The following is a 17,014-nucleotide window of genomic DNA, read 5'->3' on the forward strand; positions in this document are numbered from 1 at the left end:
CAGTATTTGGGAATCACTCATCTAGTGTCTCTTTTTGTAAACAGATGCCTTTATATTTTGTTGCTATGCTGTTTTCTTCCACAGGTTGAAAGGAACTGTTACAACCTTTCTTTTTCTTAGTATTTAGAATAAGCTCCTGAGTGTATGAGACATTTAAAAGATTCATGACCTGTTGAACTAAATTCTCAGTTTTGGGGTTCATTGTAGTGACTGACCATGAACTGCGCTGTGATGTTAAGGTTGATGTGATAGACAGCATTGAAATTATATCTCGAACCCGGGAACTCTATGTAGATGATTCACCACTGGAACTGATGGTGAGGGCATTGGATGCTGAAGGTAAAGAATGTCAAAGGATTCAACAAAATTAAATAGAATAAACACCTTTGTGTTTAGCATTTGGAAACAGCAATTTGAGAGATAAAAGTAGACTGGAAATAATATTTATTTTCTCATATGAAGTTCATGTACATGAGGAATTAATAATTCTGAGTATGGTATGATGTATTAGCTACATACTTTCATTAAAATTTCCTAATTAAAATCCAGATTCTGCCACTGAGTTTTAATGGTCCCTAGATCAACAATTAAGAACACTTTTTGGAATTTATTTTTAGCTCTGTTTTGATCAGTCTACTTTCCATAGGCCAGGAAAATTAAATGTAAACCTGTGAAAAAGTTTTATAATTTTAAGTTTATCTTTCTTGAGACTGATTTTACATGCTTTTAATATACTATATTAATGTAATATGTAAAAAAAAGAATATTTAAATGCATTGCTTCTTTCTTTGTAAACTAGTAAAGAGTGATTTTTATAAATCTGAAAACTTAAGGTATTAGAAATATTCAACTCTAGTTTATATAAAAATTTTTATTGAAGGGATCAGGATTTAGAGATACCTGTCAACCCTGAGGTAGACTATAAGGTGGCCTTTATGTCGAAAGGAACAGAAAGAGTGCCATAATTTTGTCAACCAGAATTTAATCAGAGTCCTTTTCACTTTTAGAAGGCTTATACAACAACAGTACTTACATTGTTCGTGTAGGGGTCTTCCTGGTATTTGTGTTTTAATTCATTAATGATAGTGCTTCTATTTGTTAATGAAAGAAGCCTAAAAATAATTTTCTAGTTAGGTTTCCCTTTCTTGTTAAAGATACCTGAATATTTTTGAATATGTGATTCTGTCTTGTCTGCTTTTGGCTTGCTCTACAGGAAATACTTTTAGTAGTTTGGCAGGGATGACTTTTGAGTGGAGCATTGCCCAGGATGATGAATCAGCAAGAGAAGAACTGTCTAGCAAAATTAGGTAACCTTGAAATCAAACATAACCATCTGACTTTGAAGGAGACATCTGCCTTTGGGTACCACACTGAAGAGCAGTCATTTGTGTGGGCTTTGATAATCTTTCTATCTGGAACTTTTTGGGACAGATAAATTTATCAGGGGGAAATGTCTTTGGTAGAATGACATATGGCATGGATTTAGGTATCTTTATGATAGTTTAATTTGAGCCACTGCAGAAGAGTTCATGAGCTCAGGACTGTACAAGTATTTGTCAGGTGTATCTTCTGCCAGTTTTATTGTTCAAGCTATCTATGCATGCCGAAATACAGTGAGTGGATAATAGTATGAAGTTTTGTCTTCAGTACCAAGTAATAGCTCTCAGACAATGCAAGTTTTAGTCCTACAACAGTTTTAGCCAGAAGCATATTAAGTATTTTTCTTCTATCTAGTCCAGGTGGAAATTTAAAACTTTTGACACTATATAGACATTGAAGACATTATGTTTAAAGTCTCTCAGAGCCTTTTGGAAGAAGACTCATTAATTTACTAGAAACAAACCTTATTTTATCTCTTTAGGATTTTGAAATACTCTGAAGCAGAATATTCTCCCCCTGTGTATATAGCTGAGATGGAAAAGGAAGAGAAACAAGGAGATATGATTTTGGTGTCTGGGATTAGAACTGGTGCTGCTGTTGTAAAAGTTCGAATTTCTGAACCATTCTATAAGGTAAAATGTTTGTGCTATAAACTTTCATTTAATAGTCTTGCCTATGGAATACATAGTTTTTATGTTTTTCTTAGTAGAAGCCTTCTAACCTGATATGATTTGGGCCAATTGAAAAAGTCATTTGAAATGGATAAACATTTTTTACAAACTTGTCTTCCTTAAACATGTTATTACCCAATTACAACTGACATTTTCTCTTAAAACATGTAACTGCATTTTATTCACCAATGCTTTGAAGTGTAGGTCCAAGAACTTTGGCTGTGAGTTCACTGGTTAGAAATATACATACTGGTTCTTGCATAAATTACAGCTTCTAGTTTCTTTTTTTTTCATTTTATTTTATGGTCAAGTGAAAAATTACACATTTGTGAAACAATTTGAGTGCAGGATTCTATATTTTTCAAGGATTTTCCCCCAGTCTTTTACATTTCTCACCTACACCTAATTTGGTAGCAGTACATTTTAGCAGCTTACCTTTAACTTCTTTTCAAAACATTTAAATTTTTATAGAAACAACTCTTTTCATATAATTGTTTTTTAATGTAATTATAATTAAAAGTGCAACTGACATAAACAGGGTTGGGAAAAACAAATGTCATTTTGGTAAGCGTTTAATTCAAGTGGCAGGAAGGTGTGTGGACATCTAGAGAGCAGCCTATTAACCTTGTATTGAGTAAGCCTTCACAAGAATCAATACGTTCAACAAGGGATATAGAGTAACTTAATCTAATTCAGTTCACTGGAAGTTGGTTAAAAGAGTTTCCATGGGGCTTCCCTGGTGGCGCAGTGGTTGAGAGTCCACCTGCCGATGCAGGGGACATGGGTTCGTGCCCCGGTCCGGGAAGATCCCACATGCCATGGAGCGGCTGGGTCCGTGAGCCATGGCCGCTGAGCCTGTGCTCCGCAATGGGAGAGGCCACAACAGTGAGAGGCCCGCGTACCGCAAAAAAAAAAAAAAAAAAAAGAGTTTCCATGGCATACCGTTAAGTCTTACCTTTTTCCATTTTAGCATAGTGCCTTTTTATTTACCTACTCTTCTCCTTTAGAAAGCTTGTCATTTTCTATTCTTTGTTTGAGTGACTTAGAAAGTTAATATAGTATTAATATTCATGATCACTTTTTTTTAACATCCTTATTGGAGTATAATTGCTTTACAATGGTGTGTTAGTTTCTGCTTTATAACAAAGTGAATCAGTTATACATATACATATGTTCCAATATCTCTTCCCTCTTGCATCTCCCTCCCTCCCATCCTCCCTATCCCACCCCTCTAGGTGGTCACAAAGCACCGAGCTGACATGATCACTTTTTAAAAATTAATTAATTTATTTGTTTCTGGCTGTGTTTGGTCTTTGTTGCTGCGCACGGGCTTTCTCTAGTTGCTGCAAGCGGGGGCTACTCTTCCTTTCAGTGCTCGGGCTTCTCATCGCGGTGGCTTCTCTTGTTGCGGAGCACAGGCTCTAGGTGTGCAGGCTCTAGGTGCGCGGGCTTCAGTAGTTGTGGCTCGTGGGCTCTAGAGCACAGACTCAGTAGTTGTGGCACACAGGTTTAGTTACTCCACAGCATGTGGCATCTTCCCAGACCACGGCTCGAACCCATGTCCCCTGCATTGGCAGGCAGATTCTTAACTACTGCGCCACCAGGGAAGTCCCATGATCACTTTTTAAGGCTAACTGAAATTATGATCTGTGATTAAGAAAGCATTTTTTAAATCTTGATAAAATATTTCAGAAGAAACTTATTAAAAGTAAACTTTAATGAGGAAGATGACCTTGAGGATTTTGCCTATGGAAACTTTGTGTTTTTTTCCTTCTTCTTTTAGAAAGTGGCAGCAGCATTGATACGTCTGCTTGTTTTGGAGAATATATTTCTTATACCATCCCATGATATTTATCTCTTAGTAGGAGCATATATTAAATATCGAGTTGCAAAAATGGTTCAGGGAAGAATGACAGGTAAATATCTTATCTTTTCCTAAGACTAACATTTCCCAAATCCTTTCTGCTGACAAGAGAAGCAACTCCACATTATGTATGCAAAATACTTCTTTCTGTCTTTAGATTTTGTGATCAAGTACAGTTTACCCTTGAACAACATGGGTTTGAACTGTGCAGGTCCACTTATACACGGATTTTCTTCAATAAATACTACAGTACTACACGATGCGTGGTTGGCTGAGTGCATGAGTGCAGAACTGGTGTTACGGAGGATTGACTAATATGCGGATTTTCAACTGCATGGTGATCAGGGAGTGGGGGGTGGTGTCAGTTCCTCTAACCCCTGCATTGTTAGCTATATCCCTTAATTGCTGTACTTGAGCTAATACTGAGCAGAGATAGTCTCCATGTCTTAAACCGGCTAATGCTGCTTAGCTTCAGTGCCCATAGACATCTGAATTGTCTATTAAAACAACAACCAAAAGTTTACTAGCTTTTAGAGGGCAAGTGAAGAAACTTTACCAGAAGGGACTTGAATGATCTTTGCAAAAGGTGTTTATTGAGAAACTCAGTTCATTAACTAAAAAACTTAATACTCTACTGACCCCCAAAGTCCCACTGAATTTATAAAGTGTGCATTTGCTCCATTAACATTAGTCCTTTACTTACTTTAGTGAGGATCCCGCCTCCTACTCTCAGTTCACTGAGTTTTAAGAATATAAGCAATACCAACAATAAACTCATATAGTATTCTCCTCAAAATGGCTACGTGTAGAAATTCATCGTAGTGAGGGAAATTAAAAGCAGATTGTACTCTTATTTAGACCTGCTTCCTCTTATAATCCAACAATACACCATTGTCCGTTGGAATGGCTGCCCTCGTTACATTTATGTATCTTTCATGTCTTACAGAGGTGAAATTTCCCCTGGAACATTATACACTGGAATTGCAAAACCACAGAGTTTCATGTAATATGTCTCTTCCTGGGAAAGTGGCTTTACTGGATGAGAAAACAGCCATGGTGACTGCTGTCCAACTGGGCCACGCTAACCTTGTCTTTATCCATAAAAGTATCCTTTTGCTCAAGTTTTCGCTGCCAATCTATATTTCCTTGAGCATGCTATACATGTTCCTTGGTAAAATAATTAGTTAAGCATGATTATAATACTACTACATTTATTTTCTATAGGTTCTATTTTTAACAAAGCACTATAAATTATTTTTGTCATAATTTCTAACAAAGGGTAGGTACAGAAGAGTAGTTGGAACTTGGAACCTGTTGACTTCAGAGCGTATGTGCAACCTCAATCAAATTATAAATAGGAGACTGGGGAAAACAGTTTGGAGGAACTTGTGTAAATGTTATTTAATTTGTTCTTTCCTATTTTCACATGAATAATTGAGAAAAGATGGTATTGTCTGAAGTGGCTACTTAATTAATATTTGTTAAATTGAGAGTAATTTTTAAAAATTCACTAAACTTGGGCTTCCCTGGTGGTGCAGTGGTTAAGAATCCGCCTGCCAATGCAGGGGACACAGGTTCGAGCCCTGGTCCAGGAAGATCCCACATGCCGTGGAGCAACTAAGCCTGGGCACCACATCTACTGAGCCTGTTCTCTAGAGCCCGCAAGCCACAACTACTGAGCCCGTGTGCCACAACTACTGAAGCCCGCGTGCCTAAAGCCCATGCTGCACAGCAAGAGAAGCCACCGCAATGAGAAGCCCGCACACCGCAACAAAAAGCAGCCCCCGCTCGACACAACTATAGAAAGCCCACGTGCAGCAATGAAGACCCAGTGCAGCCAAAAATAAATAAATAAAATTTAAAAAAATTCACTAAACCTGCTCTGTAAGATTGAACAAAGAGATACATAGAGCTCTACTACAGTCAATGAAAACAAAACAGTATAAAGATTAAAATTCTCAGAAAACTGAAATTTTCAGGAAATTCATAAAATTCTCAGTGTTTGATATTGAAATATTTCCTATTTTTGAAACTTTGAATCTCAAATAACTTAATTTATTCAGCAAATATCTATTATATTTCTACTATATGTTCAACATTGCTCTAAGTGCTAAGCATACAGACTATTTTACTCAGGGTAGTTAGGGAAATCCTCTCTGATAAGGCCACATCAGAGCAATGAACCATACAGATATCTGGGTGAAAGAGCTCCAGGAAGAGGAAATAGCAATTGCAAAGGTTCTGAAGCAGAAGCATGTTTGGCATGTTTACAGAAGAGCAAGGAAGACACTGCTGCTGAGTGCAGAGAATAAGGGGAAAGTAGTAGAAGAGGTAATAGAGTAGGAGAGGGAGTAATCATGTAGGGCTTAGTAGGCTTAACTCTGAGTAGGAACCTATCAGTCTTGAAAGGTACAGTATTTCTTGTAGAATAGTATTTGTTAATTAGCTGATTATATTATTTGTCTAAAACACTCAGGAGAGGTTTGGTTCAAAGTTGTTTGTTCTCTAGTCATTTTAAGGTGCCTAGGACATTTGTGAACAAATACAATAGTACCTACAAAGTAAACTAAGACATTTGATACCTACTGAGCCCCAGCTGTGTGTTAGGCACTACCCTGAATTCCCCAGGCAGACTTACCATGATTTTTTTTTCATATTCTCAGTTCATATCGTTATTTATTTCAAAGTAGTAACTATTAAAATATACTACATTTATCTCTTGACATGGATGGTGACTATTCATAGTTTGTTCCAGCACCTGCCTTAGGGTGGCTGGTGGTACCGTTGTTCATAGAGATGGGTAATATAAAAGAAGGAGCAGGTTTAAGGGAAAAGGAAACTAGTTTAGTTTTTCACATGTTAACTTGAAGTATCTGTGGGATAGACATCCAAGCAGAAATGCATCTGGAGGAGAAAGATTCAAGATGAAGACAGATATTTGAAAGTTATCAGTTTATAGCCAGGTGATAGTTGAAGCTGTTGTTGTAGACAAAATCACCTAGGGAGAATATACAGAGTGAGAGGAGAAGAGAGCTGAAGACAGAACTGTGGAATGTTAGCTTGTAAGGTTCATATGGAAGAGGAGGGACTTTAAGGAGGCCCAGAAAGAATGTTTAAAAAGTAGTAGGAGGGGACTTCCCTGGTGGCGCAGTGGTTAAGAATCTGCCTGCCAATGCAGGGGACACAGGTTGGAGCCCTGGTCCCGGAAGATCCCACATGCCACGGAACAACTGAGCCTGTGCTCTAGAGCCTGAGAGCCACAACTGCTGAGCCCGCAAGCCACAACTACTGAAGCCCGCATGCTCTGGAGCTCACATGCCGCAACTACTGAGCCCGTGTGCTGCAACTACTGAAGCCCACACACCTAGAGCCCATGCTCCACAACGAGAGAAGCCACTGCAATGAGAAGCCCGTGCACCACAACGAAGAGTAGCCCCTGCTCACCACAACTAGAGAAAAGCCCACGTGCAACAACAAAGACCCAGCACAGCCAAAAATAAAAATTAAAAAAAAAAATTAACAACAACAAAAAAAGTAGTAGGAAGGGGACTTCCCTAGTGGCGCAGTGGATAAGACTCCGTGCTCCCACTGCAGGGGGCCCAGGTTCTATCTCTGGTCAGGGAATTAGATCCCACATGCATGCCGCAAGTAAGAGTTCGCATGCCACAACTAATGAGCCACCTGCCACAACTAAGACCCAGCACAACCAAATAAATAAATAAATAAATAAAATATAAAAAGTAGTAGGAGGGATTTCTCTGGCGGTCCAGTGGTTAAGACTTCACCTTCCAGTGCGGGGGGGTATGGGTTCTATCCCTGGTCGGGGAGCTAAGATCCCACGTGCCTCGCAGACAAAAAACCAAAACATGAAACAGAAGCAATATTGTAACAAATTCAATAAAGAGTTTAAAAATGTTCCACATCAAAAAAATCTTTAAAAAAAAAAGTAGTAGGAAAACCAGGAGAGAGGTTTCATGATAACCAAGTGAGGAATTTACAAAGAGAATGTTCCTCAGGTGAAATAGGCAGAGATAAAGACTAAGATAAAGACTGAAAGACTGTAGTAACCAGTAAGTCTTGGATCACTTTTTCAATAAAAACAGCTTGGCTTTAAAAAGAAGGAGGCAAAAAGGTAGAACTTTGAAAAAGGCATGAGAACTTTTTTAAGTTAAGAGAAACTTGAATATGTCTATAAGTTAAACAGAGAGATGGCAGAGATATGGAAGAAAAGAAGGCCAGCTGATGGAGTAAGATTTCTGTGGGGCAAGAGAAAATGAGATTCAGAACAGATGGAAGGATTAGGTGAAAGGAAGATATCTTATTCTGATAATGGAGGAATGAACTGGTGTAGAGACCTATCGAGATCCGTTTCCTTGTCTGTAAAAGCGAAAGGAATGATGTACTCCTGAATTCCTTCTAGCTTTTATATTTTATGAATACAGTACATAAGCAAAACCAAACCTAGATTGGCACAGAGTTGCCTACAGTGTTTAAAAGATTTGCTCTAATGAATAGATTAAAAGTAATTTTAATTATCATATCAATTGTATGTATATTAGTAGCTCATTTGGAGTACTGGGACAGCTTTAAAAGTTTGATCCCTGAAATAGATTAAATATTTTGCTTTCATTATCACTATAGATAATGTAGTGCTAAACTATAGCCTAGTGCATGACTGAATTAATAGAACTTCTAAATTAGTGTACTTTGAAATAATGAGTGTTTTCCATTAAGTCGTTTCAGAAGCATATTTCTCAGAGCAGAAATAATTTCTTCTTAGCTTTTGGATGTAGTATATTTTTGAGAGGAAAATACGTTACTAATTAGATTGTGTATAGGCTAACAGAATAAATTTTTATTTCTGCTAAAATTTTTAAAAATTATTTACTTCTTTGGCTACGTCGGGTCTTAGTTGCAGAGGGCGGGCTCTTTGTTGCAGCGCAGGGGCTCCAGAGCGCATGGGCTCAGTAGTTATGGCGACCTAGGCTTAGTTGCCCCGCGGCATGTGGGATCTTAGTTCCCTGACCAGGGCTCGAACCCGAGTCCCCTGCATTGGAAGGTGGATTCTTAACCACTGGACAACCAGGGAAGTCTCCTGCTAAAATTTAACGAAAGGGAATAATGGGTAGTATGATGTGTGACCTAGAAGTATCTTTGGTGGCAAAGAGAAAACATTTTGGTATTAAAGAATTGCCACAGATAATAGAAAATCAACTAGTGATTTTTAAAACTGTCTGCAGAGCCCAAGGCAAGTTGCTGGGCTGGATGGCAAGTCATGCCTCTCCCTCCCTCTCCATCCACCACTGACCATTTCTTTAGCCAGGGCAATGCCACTTTGTCCTGCTTTCCATAATGGGCTCCTATGTAAGAATTTTGCAGGAGGAAAGAGTTCCACAGCTAAATGAATATTAAAAACATGGAGCATGATCTTTTTTCTCTCATTTCATCTTCCTCATATTTGAAATTCAAGAATACCTGATTCCTGTGATTGCTGAGCCCTCAGATTTTTCTCAGAATATACACATTTAAGTTTTGCTTTCCAATGGATAATAAAAGATAGAATTTTTATTTGCTTTCATTTGTGGACTTATTTATTTATTTTTGGTAACTCATATTTCTCTTTTCACCCAACTAGCTCATACAATTTCCTTAAGCAAAAATTAAGATGTCCATATGCGATCTTTGTCTGGACTCCCAAATTGCACCATATATGTTGTAGAGCCTGGATTTCTAGGTATTTTTAGATAATAATTTTCAGAAAGCTGAATAGCTTAAAGTATTTCACTGAAATGAGTGCATTAAAGACTAGAGTGCTTCATTTTGAGACTTAACTAATTTCAAATTCAACCTTACTTGACATGTTTTCTCACATTGTTTTGGTTAAATGCTATCTGCAAGAGTAAAGCATCTTGAAACATTGTTATAAAACATGAAGCTCCATGTAATACAACGTTGGGTTAGAAAAAGAGACTTTATACAAGGAAAAAAGAAACCTAATGTCCTTAAGCCATATGAAACAATGAATCTGACTGAAATCAGCTGAAATCTTGCCTGACATATCAGAAATGAGCAAAATTGTTGGTTTGGGGGTGGAGTGGCATTTGTATACAGATATAAGTGAGAGTGTTTCCTTTATACCTGAGATGAGCTAAGTTAAGCCAGGATCTTTGGAACTCCAAATTATTATACAATTTTATAGAGGCAACTAAAGGATCTACTTTGGAAACCATCTCCACCTATTATTGAGTTTTGCTCTTTAAATGGCTTTTTAAAGTTTGTATTTTTAAATTCATTGTAGAAAAATGTTGGCCTCTTCTAATACTTTTGTTTCTTGATTTGTGTACAGGTTTCACAGTCCAACCTGGAGACCGTTGGAGTCTAGAGGTGGGGCAGGTGTATGTTATTACAGTAGAAGTATTTGATAAAAGCAGCACAAAAGTCTATATTTCAGATGTGAGTCTCTCTTTTGTATTTTTCTAGCCCCTTTAAGGATAACTCCTTGAGTGGGCAATCTTTTTGGCTAGGAAGACTTTTTTTCTTTTGCTTCCAGATTTTACCTTTGAAAATGCAAGTTACTACTTTATTATTATTATTATTAAATAGTTCTATCCTTGAGGAATGCTAAACCAGAAGTAAAAGATACAATCTGGTTAGAATTATAGAAGAGAGATGAAGTTGACACCAATGATAACACTTTGGAGGGAATCCTCATTTTACAACTTCATTTCAGAGATGGTCACCAGAGTTTTATAGTGGTGAGAGTAATAGTGTGACCATTAAATGTGAAGTGTTGTAGTCACTCTCCAGTGTCCATTTTTTTTTCCCCTGAGAACTGTCAATTTATGGAATAGCACAGATTACACTAAAATTTATATAAGCTTCGACTCTTCCTATTTTTGATTACTTGCCATTAATGGATCTTTCAAAAACTAGTACCATTTTAAAATGACATCTTTCCAACTTAGAATTTGGTGAGGGAGAGCAAAGATTTTGTTTTTGTTTCTTTAACCCCCAGAATGCATAGCCACACTTTTTTTTTTAATGCTTTGGGATTAAGATGGCTTTAGGGAAAAAGCATGTCTTCAGGTTTGTGTTGATTTTGGGCTGATTTTCAGAATCTCAGGATTATGTACCAATTCCCAAGAGAGTATTTTGAAGAGCAGCTGACTACTGTGAATGGATCTTACAATGTAGTGAAAGCCCTGAAACATGGTGTGGTCATGATAAATGCATCCCTGACTTCCATCATTTACCAGGTAGGAATTAAAAGGATGGTCTTTGAATCCTGAGAACACTGACCAGACTTGCCTGACTTGTTGATTTGCAAGCACATATATGGCATATCCCACCTTTATCTTTCACAAAATAAACTAATAAACAGTACACTTAGTAGTTTATACCTCTACAAATTTTCTGTTCCAATTTCTGTTAATGCATATATCTGCATTTGTGGTCATTGTGTATGTATGTCATTTGAGGGTCCTTTAAAAATTATTTCAGGGCTTCCGTGGTGGCGCAGTGGTTGAGAGTCTGCCTGCCGATGCAGGGGACACGGGTTCGTGCCCCGGTCCGGGAAGATCCCACATGCCACGGAGCGGCTGGGCCCGTGAGCCATGGCCGCTGAGCCTGCACGTCCGGAGCCTGTGCTCCACAACGAGAGGCCACAACAGTGAGAGGCCCGCGTACCACAAAAAAAAAAAAAAAAAAAAAAATTATTTCATGTGCACGTTTCCTTGTGTCATCAGGTCCACATAGGAGTACTTTCTATTCTAAAAATCCAAAGGGTTAATATGCCAATTGTTCAACCATGCCACCAACTTTGAACTTTTGCATTTTTAACAGTTTTTTTACTTTGTAAATGGCATAACTGTGTATCTTCGTATAATTCTTATTCCTTTTGGTTAATTTTCTTATGGTATAATAACAGAAATGGAGTTACAAGGTAAAGGGATAAGGAATGAATCTGTTTCTAATGCGTCTAAAATGTGTAAGTATCTGATTTTTAACTGTCTGTCAAATTTGTTTCCCTCTCCCAAACCTACTTTTTCTCCAGTGATCCTTTTGCCCAGCTGTTTAAGACAAAATCCCAAGAGTCACCCTTGACTCTGCCTTCTCCTTCACCTTCTACATTCAGTACATTATTGAATGCCATGTCAGTTCTTCTAAATGTCTCTCAAACCCATTTCTTACTAGGTGAAGAAGACATTGCTGTCTTTCACCTAGACTTTCACAGTAGCTTCTAAACTGATATTCTGACCTCCAATATTGTCCGTGGCTAGAATGATATTCCAAAAACTACAAAAATTATTATGTATTTACTATTTAAATTCCTTTGGTGGCTTCCCATTGATTTTACGGTAAAGTTTAAACTTCTTAATGTAGTTTTATAGGACCCTCTATGACAGAGATCACAATCTGGTGGCCTGCAGACTATCTTGGTTTGTAATCTTGTTTTTTATTTAGGTGTGTAAGTTTCTTTTTAATTGGGAAATTTCAAATAAAATCCAAGATTTCTGATTCTCTAGATTATATGAAAATCTGACAGTGATTAGCTGGAAGAGATAGTGGCTACAACATTTAGACTATACTTTTCAGCCTGCTGTGTTTCCTGCCATTCCCTGTTATTTTATATTCAGCTTAATAAACCTGTTTATAATATCTACCTGATACCTGTAGGCGTTTGAGTTTGTGACTCTATATGATTGGCCCCTGACAACTTCTCCAACCTCAGGTCTTGTCACGCTTCCTCTCTTATGTTTCAGCCATACTGAACTTTCAGTTTCTAAAAAATGTCTCTTTTTGCCTCTATTTTATTTTCATTTTTTATAAACAAATATAATTCCTTTTGTCTACAACCCTTTCTCCCTACTCAATGCATAGGGCTAGCTTAACGTTGGTTCCTCAGGCATGTTTTCACCTTTCATATGTTCTTAGAGCTCCCTGAACTTCTCAGATCAAAATATTCATCGTAGTTTATTGTTATTATTTGCTTCTTTCATCAGATTATAAACTTTGAGGGCAAAGATTATGCCTACTGTATTCACAGCTGTTGCCCTAACATCTGAGTGACTAAACATACAGTTGATACAAATAAGTATTTGTTAAATGAATGAATGGTGTTTGGATTAGTTATGGTCAGGTATAGATCTATATTCAGTATTAAAATATATCCAGTTTTTTAACAATATTTAATACACAGTGATTTTTAAAATCCATTGTTATGGTATTTCTGGCAGTTTGACTCTATTCTGCAATTATTCTTCAATCCCACCAATCCTGCTTTTAAAAAATGTTATGTTTTAAAATCTGAGCTCACCCTTACTCCTTTATTTATTTATTTATTTATTTTTGGCTGTGTTGGGTCTTCGTTTTTGCACGTGGGCTTTTCTTTCTATTGTGGTGAGCAGGGGCTACTCTTCGTTGAGGTGCGTGAGTTTCTTATTGCGGTGGCTTCTCTTGTTCCACAGCATGGGCTCTAGGCACATGGGCTTCAGTACTTGTGGCACATAGGCTCAGTAGTTGTGGTTCTTGGGCTCTAGAGCACAGGCTCAGTAGTTGTGGCACACAGGCTTAGTTGCCCTGCCCTTAGTTGCCCTGCGGCATGTGGGATGTGGGATGTGGGATCTTCCCGGACCAGGGATCAAACCGGTGTCCCCTGCATTGGCAGGTGGATTCTCAACCACTGTGCCACCAGATCTACAGGGAAGCCCTGTAGATCACTTTTGAGAGTGTTGCAATCTTAACAATATTAGGTCTTCCAATACGTGAACATGGGATGTCTTTCCATTTATTCAGATTGTCTTTAATTTATTTAAGCAATATTTTGTAGTCTTCAGTGTACAAGTCCTGCACCTCCTTGGTTGAATTTATTCCTAAGTAGTTTATTCTTTTTTGATGATATTGTAATGAATTTTTTTCTTAATTTACCTTTCTAGTTTGTTTATTGCTAATGTATAGAAGTACAACTGATATTTATGTGTTGATCTGCTATGCTGCAACTTTGCTGAATTAGTTTATTAGCTCTAGTATTTTTCCTGGATTCTATAGGATCTTTCATATATAAGATCATATCACCTGCAAATAGTGATGATTTTGCTCCTCCCTTTCCCATTTTGATACCTTTTATTTCATATTCCTGCCTAATTTCTCTGGCTAGAACTTATAGTACAATATTGAATAAAAGTGGCAATAGTGGGCATCCTTGTCTTGTTCTTGATCTTAGGGCAAAAACTGTCATTCTTTCACCATTGAGTATGATGTTAGCTGTGGAGTTTTCATATGTGGCCTTTATCATATCGAAGAAGTTCTTTTCCACTCCTGGTTGTTGAGTGTTTTTACTGTGAAAGGGCGTTGGATTTTTCTCAAATGTCTTTAAGCATTTTTTTTTCTTTCATCCTACTAGTTGGTATATTACATTGACTGACGTTTATATATCATACTGCTTTTGAATTCCTGGGAAAAATCCCACTTGGTGATGGTGTACAATCCTATTAACATGCTGCTGGATTTGGTTTGCCATTGTTTTCTTCAGGAGTTTTGTATTTATATTCTTAAATTATACTGGTCTGTAGTTTTCTTTTTTTGTGATGTCTTTGATTTTGGTATCAGGGCAAATGCTGGCCTCTTAGAATGAGTTAGGAAGAGTTCCCTCCTTTTTCTTTTTTTCTTCATCATCTTGTTCTTCTTTTTTCTTTTTTTTAAAGGTTTGAGAAGCATTGGTGTTAATTCTTCTTTAAATGTTTGTGAAAATTTACAATCGGGGCTTCCCTGGTGGCGTAGTGGTTGAGAAACCTCCTGCCGATGCAGGGGACACGGGTTCGTGCCCTGGTCCGGGAAGATCCCACATGCTGCGGAGCGGCTAGGACAGTGAGCCATGGCCACTGAGCCTGCGCGTCCGGAGCCTGTGCTGCACAACGGGAGAGGCCACAACAGTGAGAGGCCCGCGTACCGCAAAAAAAAAAAGAAAGAAAGAAAATTTAAAACCGAAGCCATCTAGGTCTGGGCTTTTCTTTGCTGGAAAATTTTTGATTACCGATTCAATCTCTTTGCTTGCTATAGGTCTGGTCAAATTTTCTACTTCTACTGGGTCAGGTTTTTTTGGGTTTTTTTTGGTTTTTTTTTTTGGTACACGGGCCTCTCACTGCTGTGCCCTCTCCTGCTGCGGAGCACAGGCTCCGGACGCGCAGGCTCAGTGGCCACGGCTCACAGGCCTAGCCGCTCCGCGGCATGTGGGATCTTCCCGGACCGGGGCACAAACCCATGTCCCCTGCATCGGCAGGCGGACTCTCAACCACTGTGCCACCAGGGAAGCCCTGGGTCAGTTTTTTTAATTGATGTGCTTCTAGGAATTTGTCCATTTGATCTAGGTTGTCTAATTTGTTGGTGGACAATTGTTCATAGTATTCTCTTAGAATCCTTTTTATTTCTGTAAAGTTGGTAGTAATGTCCCCACTTTCATTTCTGATTTTAGTAATTTGAGTATTCTCTCTATTTTTTTCTTAGTCACTCTAGCTAAACTCAATTTTGTTGATCGTTTTGAAGAACCAAATTTTGGTTTTTTTGATTTTGTGTACTGATTTTCTACTCTCAGTTTTTTAAATCACTGCTCTAAAAAAAATCTTTATTATGTCCTTCCTTCTGCTAGTTTTACGTTTAGTTTGCTCTTCCTTTTCTAGTTCCTTTAGCTATACAGTCAGATTATTGATTTGAGATTTTTCTTCTTTTTTTGGTCACACTGTGCCCAGTTTATAGAATCTTAGTTCCCCAACCAGGGATTGAACCCGGGCCACGGCAGTGAAAGCACCAAGTCCTAACTACTGGACCTCCAGGGAACTCTGTCTTCTTTTTTAATACACATGTTTACAACTATAAGTTTTCCTCTGAGCATTGCTTTCACTGCATCCTGTAAGTTTTGGCATGTTGTATTTTTGTTTTCCTTCATCTCAGAATTTCCTAATGTTCCTTATGATTTCTTCTTTGACCCACTGGTTGTTTAGAGGGTTGTTTAATTTCCACATATTTGTGAATTGTCTAGTTTTCCCCATGTGAATTCTAGTTTTAGTCCATTTTGGTTGAAGATGATACTTCATATGATTTCAGTGTTTTTAAATTTATTGAGACTTGTTTTGTGGCTTAACATATGGCCTATCCTGGAGAACGTTCCACGTGCACTTGAGAAGAATGAGCATTTTGTTGTTTTGGGGTGGACTATTCTGTATATGTCTGCTAGGTCTAGTTGGTGTATAGTGTTGGTCAAGTCCTCCATTTCCATATTGATCTTTTGTTCTGGTTGTTCTATCCATTATTGAAACTGAGGTATTAAAATTCAACTATTGTAAAACTGTCTGTTTCTCCCTTCAGTTTTGTCCATTTTTGCTTCATTTTGTGGGGGGGGCTCTTTTGTTAGGTAGGTATATGTTTATAATTGTTATGTCGTCTTGATGAATTGACCCTTTTATCAATTTATAATGACCTTTGTCTCTTGTAACAATTTTTTAAAATCTATTTTGTTTGACATTAATATAGACTGCTCCCCCAACTCTCTTTTGGTAATTATTTGCATGGAATATATTTTTCCCTTCTTTCACTTTCATTCATGAATCTAACATGAATCTCTTATAGATAGCATATAATTGGATCATGTTCTTCTTTATCCATTCTGTCAACCTCTGCCTTTTAATTGGAGAGTTTAATTTATTTACATTTAAAATAGTTACTGATAAGGAAAGACTTCTGCTGTTTTGGTATTTGTTTCTATGTGACTTTTTTTGGTAATTAATTTCTTCTATTACTGACTTCTTTTGTGTTTAATTGATTTTTGTAGGTTCATGTCTTTTATCAAATTTGAGACTTTTTTTTTTAATGTTGAGCCTTCTTTTAATTTATTTATTTTTTATTTTTGGCTGAGTTGGGTCTTCGTTTCTATGCAAGGGCTTTCTCTAGTTGTGGCAAGCGGGGGCCACTCTTCATCGTGGTGTGCGGGCCTCTCACTGTCACGGCCTCTCTTGTTGCAGAGCACAGGCTCCAGATGCACAGGCTCAGTAGTTGTGGCTCACGGGCCCAGTTGCTCCGCGGCATGTGGGATCTTCCCAGACCAGGG

At 37.8% G+C, this 17,014-nt stretch overlaps 1 protein-coding gene across 1 annotated transcript in view; it reads left to right on the forward strand.

The window, feature by feature from the left end:
- Positions 1-299: 299 nt before the first annotated feature.
- The window catches only part of NUP210L (nucleoporin 210 like), a gene marked incomplete at its 3' end in the record, with an annotated part of 76,109 nt that continues 59,394 nt past the window's right edge, over positions 300-17,014 (forward strand). The window contains exons 1-8 of the mRNA XM_082674959.1: positions 300-339; positions 1,214-1,307; positions 1,862-2,012; positions 3,835-3,967; positions 4,862-5,020; positions 9,581-9,649; positions 10,262-10,368; positions 11,031-11,171. Of these exons, the coding sequence (XP_082531085.1) occupies positions 315-339; positions 1,214-1,307; positions 1,862-2,012; positions 3,835-3,967; positions 4,862-5,020; positions 9,581-9,649; positions 10,262-10,368; positions 11,031-11,171 (879 nt within the window). The 5' untranslated portion in view covers positions 300-314. The remainder of the gene's footprint in view (positions 340-1,213; positions 1,308-1,861; positions 2,013-3,834; positions 3,968-4,861; positions 5,021-9,580; positions 9,650-10,261; positions 10,369-11,030; positions 11,172-17,014) is intronic.

This window comes from Grampus griseus (assembly GCF_964374135.1).
Source record: "Grampus griseus genome assembly, chromosome: 1".
In the NCBI taxonomy this organism is placed as follows: Eukaryota; Metazoa; Chordata; class Mammalia; order Artiodactyla; family Delphinidae; genus Grampus; species Grampus griseus.